General features: G+C 37.2%; 1 protein-coding gene across 2 annotated transcripts in view; it reads right to left on the bottom strand.

Annotated features, from left to right (window-relative positions):
• Window positions 1-1,807: 1,807 nt before the first annotated feature.
• Window positions 1,808-9,750, bottom strand: part of c11orf53.L (chromosome 11 open reading frame 53 L homeolog) — a 46,400-nt gene continuing 38,457 nt past the window's right edge. For both annotated transcript variants that reach the window (XM_018225902.2, XM_041569282.1), the window contains exons 3-5: window positions 6,864-6,906; window positions 3,364-3,662; window positions 1,808-2,721 (exon numbers count right to left, since the gene is read on the bottom strand). In XM_018225902.2, the coding sequence (XP_018081391.1) occupies window positions 2,323-2,721; window positions 3,364-3,662; window positions 6,864-6,906 (741 nt within the window). In that variant the 3' untranslated portion in view covers window positions 1,808-2,322. The remainder of the gene's footprint in view (window positions 2,722-3,363; window positions 3,663-6,863; window positions 6,907-9,750) is intronic.

Below are 9,750 nucleotides of genomic sequence, written 5' to 3'. Positions count from 1 at the left end.
CAAATTCAAGTCCGTGGCCATGTGTTTTATGATTTTATATACCACTTGGTCATTCTACTTTGCTGCACTTTATATGCGCTCCTTTGTATATACACATTGTTACTTTACCAACAGGAACCTCCTTTGATTTTTCAACGAGCTACACATGGTGATGTAATCTACATTGTAGATAGGGCAACGGTTAATATACATATATTTAAAAGAAATGACAATACTCTTTCTACTTAAATAAAAATTGTAGTTCACTATTAATATGATGTAGGCATTATTATTCTAAGAGACCTTCATTTTTTAGTTTTTTGTAATGGTTAGTTAAAAAAAACCTCCACTATATAATTGCTATGGTTTCATTACCCTAGAATGGAAATTGAACAGCAGAGGACGAGAAAAAAAGATATATAATCAAATGTAAGGTGATAAAATTTTTTAGATACAGATTATAAATAGGAAGAACAGGAACACTATTGATTGAAAACTACAGAAAATAACAAATGAAGTCCAAGTAAAGATGCTGCCTATAGCGTACTTAAGGTCATCATGCGCTGAGCTAAATGACTCGTTTTTTTTAGTTTTTAGTGTGCAGTTTAATAGAAAGTGTTAGTACTCTAAGTTAAATAAATGATTAGCATTCAGTATTTAGATAAGCAAATTCAAGAGAAGTTATCTAGGCCCTATCTAATGGTCAACTACAGTATTTGCATAATGGCTTAAGGCATTTAGCTAATTACCGATGAAACTCCAAAATTTTCAGGCTTTTTACTGTACAAAGCTCTCTGATGCACAGGGTAAAAAAAGGCAGACTCTTAAATTTGCATAGAAGACAACTGAGCAACTACAAGTCAGGCTTAATGTTGGGACTAGATATATGTACAAATGTATTTACTAGTGGCTGGAAGTATTCCATTTAGAGCCACCTCTTTAATTTAGATATTTACAGAGCTAGGCCAACACAGAAGGGTGCCAAAGGAAAGTCCCAGGCCCGATGTTGCACAAAGCCCTCCAAGTGCTTCCACAAATGTTGTATTATGCAATATTACTTTAAGTATACAACCTTGATGCTGCTGGGTGACTATTCCCAGCATGCTTTAACCTAGACAATATGTTGCATTATTGGGGGCTTTGCAGTCCAATAGCAACTGAGCAAAACGAGGCTGAGCAGTGCAGTGCTTCATTGGAGTGTAATATAATAAAGCAAAATATGACATAATAATATATGTATGTAAGATAACAGCAAGATAGTTGACATAGTGCTAGAAATCGCATTCTCATTGGTGAATTCTCTTTCACTTCTAATTAGGTGGTTGGTCAGTACAATTCTAATTGGTAATTTTTTTGCATGTTTAATTTTCATCAACTTATAAAGTATACAATTGGGGTAATGGAACAGTCTTATGGTTGGACATTTATTTTAGATATTGTTTTGGTGTTTATTCTTATCTCATCTTTTTATGATTGTCCAGTAGAGGGTGACCGCATCCTGATAGACTTGCCAATGTTGTTAACATCCTCCTTTTAAGTATGGCTCTGAGTGTGGTTTAAGAGACATCTAAAGCCTTGCGTAAGGCTGACTAACTCTTATATGGGCTTGTCAAATCAAGTTGTTGTTAAAGAACACGTCAGCATGTTGGGCAGTAATTGGCTGTTGGGCGATGCGGGTAATTGTGAGTCAAAAATAACTAAAGGTCTGCAGGTTGGACACACCAAATTGCATGGTTTTATTGTTATTTCATTGTCCTCTCTTTTTATACTTTGTTTTAGTTTTACAGCTTTAGGATGTGTTTTCCAGAATACTTTGGATCTGGTCTTTCTAGATTTTGTATTCCATATTTTAAATAATAGTCAACAACTATAATACATTTAAATATACAAACACATTTTATCAAGAGGATTTATTCTAGGTTAATAAACATCAGCTACAAAGCACTGTCATGTTTTTAGAGAGTGAACAGTAAAAGAGAGAAGAGATATTTAAAAAAAATGCACTGTGGGGAGTGGCATTCTGGATTTCATAGCACTTTGGAAAAAAAGTTTGCTGGATAAGAGATTCCATAGTTAGTATATAAGACAGTTGTCTTATATAACCATCCACAATGCGCAATGCACTAAAATCAGCAGAAATAGCCAGAATGGATGAAGCAATTCGTGAAATCTGCTCTGTGCTTGTGTGCCAAAATTGTGATATTGTCCAGGTCAGGGTTTTCTAAACAAAAAGCTCTTTATATATGAATACAAATAGGTCTTATTTTTATTTGCTATGTATTATCAATTAAGTTATCCATTCATTATCAACAATTTTAGCTGCAAGCTTATAAGTGTCTGTTTTCAGTAATTTCTTCTGAGTTCATAAGCTCCCCACGCTAAATTTGCGTCATCCTTTGGCCAAGCAGAATTTTCCTGAAGGGATCCATTCTCCGAATGGGAATCTGAAGAGAGGTGATGAACCATCTTTGGTGTGAGTTCATTGGCCACTGTCATGAATGGGGAGAAGGCATAAGTGCAGGTAGCTGGATAACTGGATGAGTAATGTGCATCATCAAGAGCATGAAGGGGATAAGGCTGAGTTCCTTGGGTTGAATTTGCCCTTATTGAACTCCTATAGTGAGTGCTTCCCGATTCAGGTGACAGGCAACTTGTGGATGATGAAACAGTTTGAGAAGTGTCAGAGCCTAGGACATCCAACTGGTTTATTGTGTCAGGCACAGTTTGCTCCAAAGAGTCTCTCTATCAAGAAATACAATTATAATACATTATTGCCTTATGATATATACAAGTAAATCCATCATTCGTTCATTTATATGATAAGACTCTAACATAACATATTTTCTCCAGAACAATCAATTATATGTGAATATTATCTCTGATAAAGTCACTTAGGTCCCTAACTTTCTAATCTGTTATAATTTGATACATTTATGACATTAGATATATTTTCTCAGCAACATCAGAGAAATGCAATCCACTTATGCATTGATTGTAACAGTTGCTCAATGACAGACTTTCATAAATTTCAGGGAGCATGCTGAGTAGGATCTAAGGGTAAGTCCACACAGGGCGTTTTGGGGAGATTTGGTCGCCTGGCGACCAATCGCCTCATTTTTTCGGCGACCAATCTCCCCAAACGCCTTCCCTGTTCCTGCGCCGGCTAAAATGAAAAAACGCCGGCGCCAATCACGCGAAGTCACCCGAAGTTTCCTCGTGAGGCAATTTCGGGCAACTTCGGAAAACGAACCCCCGCTTGTGATCATGCTGTTTATAACATGGAATACATGAAGCTATTATTGTACAGATAATTATAAATCTACTTTATAAATGTTCTAAGAGACCAATCCTATTACATACTGTAGATTAAAAAGACCAACTTACCATTGAATAATGTGAGGGGTCAGCAGAGAAGTGAGATACAAGAGGTGGCAGAGATGACGTGCTAAACAATGAGCTGGTGCCGGTTGTTATGGTTGTCCCTCGATAGTCCCCCATTGAATCTGTGTAATAGGGATCTAGGATAGCTGGGTAACTTTGGATCGAGGTTGGGTCACATGCTAATGACTTTGAACCCAGAGATGAAGGGTAATACTCGTTTGAGTATTGTTTTGTAGCATAGCAATCAGGATCAGTAAGGAACGGCCTCCTAACTCCATAATACCCAGACAAGTGTGGAGAACCTGATGATAAAAATGCCACAATTAGGGGGAAAAATTGGAGCCAACCTCAAAGAAAAACATTTTATTTTGGTATGTTATTATCACAAATGAGTTCTATGTGTAACTAACAATGTAGACTGGCCAGACACTGTGCCATATCCAATTCTATTGAATGGTGTACTGTAAGTGGTTGGAGCACACAATGAGCAACAGTGCATCTAGGTCAGACACTAGATCTATCCCTTGAGAAGTTAACTTCTATCAATGTGTGTAGGAGGGTAACTAGGAAGTGGTAAGGGTTAATGTTCTCATTTGTCATTACAGGGTGCAAGTACAAAATCGCACCCATTAGCATGTATTGACAAGATTGTTTGTGCAGATACACATAGGACTGACTTTTTTAAAGTTAACAAGGGAAGCCTGTAATCAACCCTTGCCTTTGGAAGGCTTTAAAGCACTAGTAGCACAAAGATTTAAGTGTTTTTTAAATGCTTTTAGATACATGTTAAACATTGTTTGCTGCTGTGTAGCTGGCAGATCTTCAAGTTGAATTGGGCAAAAATGCACATATTTACATAGCTGCACAGTATAAAATACAATGGTTTTAGTTTGAAAACAGGAATATAGACTGAGATCAAATGTCATCCATGCCTCTACAGGATAATACTATAATGTTTATATAGAATGGGACAACTGTTGCCCATGAATAGTTTATTTGCAGGTGTTGAATGACCCAATACCACTTTTAAATGTAATTAAAAAAACATATTTTCACTTATTGGCTACTGGTCCTTTAAGTACAGTCATTCAGATGTGCCTTGCATTTATAGGTGCTCGGTGAAAGCGAATGTGCAGATACGGTTATCAAGGGTAATGTTCTGCTCCTTACATGTAGGCATCTACCAGTGCACCATCAACAGTCCTTAAGGAAAATATAGTGGTGCATATATCTGGAAAGAACGGGTACACCCAGGTTAAATTTGATTTTATAGTTCTCTCACACTTCTGATGTGTTCTTATGTCATATACAGAGGAAGAGGATAAATTAATTGCTTAATGTTATATGCCCATATACTTGCTGCTAAATACCACAGTCCCCAGACATCATTTATATCATGAGTGTTCCAGAAAGTAAAGCTGGCCATATAGGCCAAATTGATTCGTACAATTTCGGACCATGTGTGGAGAGTTCCGACATTTTTTGTCCCATGGAGATCGGTCGTTTAGTCGATCAGACAGGTTAAAAGATTTCTGTCGGCTGCCGATAATATCTCTGCGTGTATTGCCAATCGTACGATTTTCAGACGGAGACTGTCACTATCTTTTGTCGGACATAACTTTCGTACGATTGCTGTCAGGGGCAGAACATCGGCTGATCTGTTCTTTTCTACTTTATTTGATCTGAATGGTTAGTGGCAGGTCGGGAGATGGGGAAGTCCGATAGTTTGAGGATTTCGAACTTGAGGTTAAAAAAGACTTTCATTATTTCTTATAGGGGAAACTGTGGGACTGCACATTATAGTAGAGAATACACATAATCCTTATAATTCCCTTTTACTTTGTTCAAGTGCAATGCTACACAGTAGCAAAACTAAATAGCAGGGGAGATTTGGAGCCCAACAGAATAACTGCAATAAAAGTAATAAACTGCTAACTGCAGTTACATACTGTACATTTTTAACTAGCTCTGATCACTAGTGATGGGCGAATCTGACCCGTTTCACTTTGCCAAAAAATCTTGAAAGGAGAACCAAACCCTTGCTAATAAAAACCACCACCCCCTACCCTACATAGACCCCCCTCCCTGCTCTCCACCAGTCTAGGTGGTACCTTTGGTAAATGCCCCATATCGCTTACTTACCCCTCGGTGCAGATTCAGGGCATCAGAGTTCACAGGCTCTATCTTCTTCTCTTCAGTAATCTTCGGGAAGAAAGTGCGTGTCGGCGCATGCGCAGTCGGAGCAATCTTCTGTTTCACGAAACTGCGCATGCGCCGAAAGTCACAGAAATTGCTGAAGCATCGGAAGAAGACCCGAAGATTACAGAAGAGAAGATGATGCCGCCCGTAAACTCTGATGCGCTGCATTTACAAAAAGGTACCACCTAGACTAGGAGGGAGCAGGGAGGGGGTCTATGTAGGGTAGAGGGGTAGGGGTTTTTATTAGCAAGAGTTTGGTTCTCCTTTAAGTCTATGGATGACAACATTTTTTGAAGCACTACAAGTTTTTTCACCCATTAGAGTCTATGGGCGTCATTTTCTCAGGGGAACTTGGTGAAAAATTCCGCTCATAACTACTTACCACCTAAATAGCAATATTTCATGTTTATGAAGTGTGATTACAGTGTAATATTAGCAACATTTCCTAGTTCTCTCAGTGTGATTAATCAAAATGAGTTAAACAACAGCTAGTAGGAGTGTTTCTCATAAGAGACTTTTTTTGTGTCTGTAGTTAAGGTTGAATTTCCTACTTTGGAGAGCTAGGGGGCACAAAAGAAGCCAATTGTCTGGACAGCACAGACCTTCTTTTATAACATGTATGCAAGGTTTAATTCTTTAACTATAACCCACCCTCTATTTGACAGAAATATCACTCACTCATTTGTTTGTAAGCTCAGAATTTGGGTGACAGGGGAGCAGAATGGATTCATATATTTGGACTGCCCTGCCTTTCTTGCTATTTTATAAAAAAATGGGCATAGCTAGGAAACACCCGCTGCAGTGACCACCCCATTCTCCTGTGTCTACATAAAAATCAATACTAGTAGATCTAGTAGACACTTGGGGGCATATTTATTATGCTGTGTAAAAAACAGCGAGATAATCTTTAATTCGATTAATGTGCTAGAATAAAGTACATGTCTGATTAGTTACAGGTTACTGCACTGATACATATACTCACACCTATTTTATATAAAAAAAAAGTCCCAGAGTTTTTCGTTTCATAGCTCTTTGATCAGCTGTTTGTTTTGGGCATGAAATAGAAGCACAACCGCCACAAAGACTTCACAGTGCAATGAGAAAAAGGGATTATATTAGTTATACGGTATATCTCAAATAACCAGGGAGCTCTTTTTAAGATTCATATGACGACAAAATGACTCACAAGTGCCACATAATAGAACTGTGTTTTCAAGTACATTGGCACAAGAAAAATACAACTATTTTTCCAGTAGTCTGAAAACACATGGATTTCTGTTATCTCATATAAAAAAAAAACTTACTTGACATTTGGACAAATGGAGTCTGGGATGCGTTGGTACCGTTCTGTAACACAAAGACATGTTCAAAAACATTTAGAGGAAAATTCCAGGTTCAAGTTCATATCTGTTCTATGTCTATTAAAATACTTGACATATAAAACCACAAGAAAAATGTGATTCAATTTAAAATTGCAAAATAATAGACAGACATACCATTTTATTTTAAAATACCATATTGGTATAATTTTTATATGCAAACACTAGGATTTTGGGATAATCTTGTGCTGCCACATAGAAGCTGTTAAAGTGATACTGACTTTTTTTAACTCTGTTTTTTTAACAGAGGCTGATCTCATCTGTTGTCTCTTTTTCATAAATCCCTATTTTCATCAGGACAGCTGCCCAAATGTCTATGCTCAGTTAAAGAGCACTGGAAGTTGCGTTGCTGCCAGTTTTTATTATGGGCTACCAAATGCTAATATAACAACCTATGTTCCTAACCCTTTAAAGGTAGGTAGTGATCATTAGTAGTCATAGATAATGATGGACAAATAAATTCGCTAGGCGCAAATTCACGGCGAATTTCCGCATTTCGCCGCCCGCGAATACATTTGCGAAACTCCTGCTAAAATTCATCTGCAAATATTCCACGTCATCAAAAAATTTGGACGCGCGTCCGAAAAGTCGCTTGTGTCAAAACAGTTGCACTATTCGGACGGCCTTTGACTTTAATGCCGCCATCACTAGTCATAGATCATTTCAAACAAATACACTTGCTATTTATGATGTAATATCCGACAAATGTCCTATTTTATATTTTGTAGTAGTTTTGTGGACAGCCATAAATGATTCTTTACCCCTGTTTATCTTTCCGGGTAACAACTAAAACTATTGTATTCTACACATTTTATGGGTTAAGTGCTATGTAAACCTGTGTCCTATAGCCTTATGGCTGCCCATTAGCTTATTTAAATAAATGGCAGTGGGGCAAATATGCATTTTTCACCAGTGCAGGGTAACGGTGCATTCTATTTAAATTCGTATTAAAAAAACAAAAAAACAACCTTTTTTGTATTATTTTGATTGGGAATAGAATTGGCAAATGTATGTTAGAAAAGGGAGTGCTTGTGCATAATACATTTAACAGTATCCAGAAGTGACAGTCAGCAGCAGAAAGGGCCACAAAGGTATTGCCTTAAAATAAAAGGTTTAATAGATTCATGGCTGGTGAAGGTACTTCTTTTTCTCCAATTTTAATGCTAAGTAATGCTAAGGTAAGGGCTATCTAGAATATGCAGTGCAGCGTGGTCTCTAATACTGAAAGGAAAACAATACCCCTTAACATTGCAGATCTATTTAAAAATATTCAACATAATTTAAAATTCAATACTTTCATAACAATATCCTTTTATTCTAGCATATCCTAGAAGTATGTGCCATTGGATAATCCTAAAGAAAAAAAAACAACAACGTCAAGAACTAAGATTTGCCCCAAGAGCACACACACACACAAATTCACACCAATGCGAATGAACAGAGCTGTGTATTTTGGTTAAGTATACATTCTGAAGGTATATTTTTTTCTATTAAATAGAGAAAGTCAGGAAAAGTTAGAATAAGCTGTAAAAAGGTATGGAGAATCAGAACCATGGCATTTTTTTGGCTGCTAAAAAAACATTGGGGAGCCAAACTCCCCAAATCTTTCTGTGGGTTAGTTAGTGGTAATATAATTAAGATGATCAAGATTGCAACCTGTCTAACAACCTATAGCAACCAATCAGATGTTTGCTTTCAAACAGGTGATCAGTAAATTCTACCTTCTGATTGATTGCTTAAGGTTGTAAGACAATGGCAAACATTTGAAATGCTCATGACATTACCCACTGGATATACTGTACTACCATCTTTGCATTCCCTTACATTTTCTAGTTCAGTTAGTTTCTGCTACTCAATATATTCATTTTTATTAAAAGTACCACATTTTAAATTGATGTGGAGTTATTTCCTGTGCTAGGCTTTGTTATAGCAGTCATTCTGTTCATTGTTCTTCAGTGTTCTTCAGCAGGTAAGTACTCTAAATCATTGTGGTCTGAATGCTCTGACATAAAGATAACTAGTCTAGAGGTCTAATTTTTTATTAGTTATTCAGGTAGTCTCTTAAGTTTCCCACAGCTAAATATGATGTTCATTTACTTTTTATCCTGAGTTAAAGTATTCATCAGGCAGTTCAGGCAGTTCATTAGCTGACCAGGAGGTGTCATAATTCTAGTTTTTATAAAGGGAAGCCAACATGTGCTCAGTCTCATTTTGGATTCCATCTGTTGAAATTGAATGAAAGTCAGAGCCTAGGCAGCGGTAAGACATGTGGGTGTAGATAGTTTGAGAATAGTGATGGGTGAATCTGTCCCATGAAACATCGAAAAATCTGCAAAATGCATTGAAGTCAATGGATGTCAAAATAATTTTGACTCAAGCGTCAATTTTTATGCGCGCGACTATTTGTTCAAAATGCATTAAAGTCAATGGGCGCATAATTTTGACTCGCAAATTTTTTTTTTGAAGCAGCTGATTTTCTGCTGCTGTATGTTCGCCGCAGTTTCGTGAATTAATGTGGAAAAATCGCTGCAAATTCGCCCATCACTATTTGAAAATGGATCTGTAATAGCTCTCTTCAGGAGAAGAATAGGGTAGTTAGCCTGATACTCCAACAAGGAGATTAGAAGTATTAATAGTCCTTGGTGTACCACCCACAGAGTAGAGTCCCTACTAGGGTCAGATATGTTCCCACCTAGGTTCCACTTGGAATGCCTGTACTTGAGGTTCTGAGTAGACTCACACTTGGTAGAAAGAGGATATACTTTAAAAATGGTAGATGAATCTAAACGAAAGGTTTAAAACCTGGAGGAAC

Source organism: Xenopus laevis, chromosome 7L (assembly GCF_017654675.1).
Source record: "Xenopus laevis strain J_2021 chromosome 7L, Xenopus_laevis_v10.1, whole genome shotgun sequence".
NCBI classification, from domain to species: Eukaryota; Metazoa; Chordata; class Amphibia; order Anura; family Pipidae; genus Xenopus; species Xenopus laevis.
This window is presented reverse-complemented; position numbering and strand designations above follow the sequence as displayed.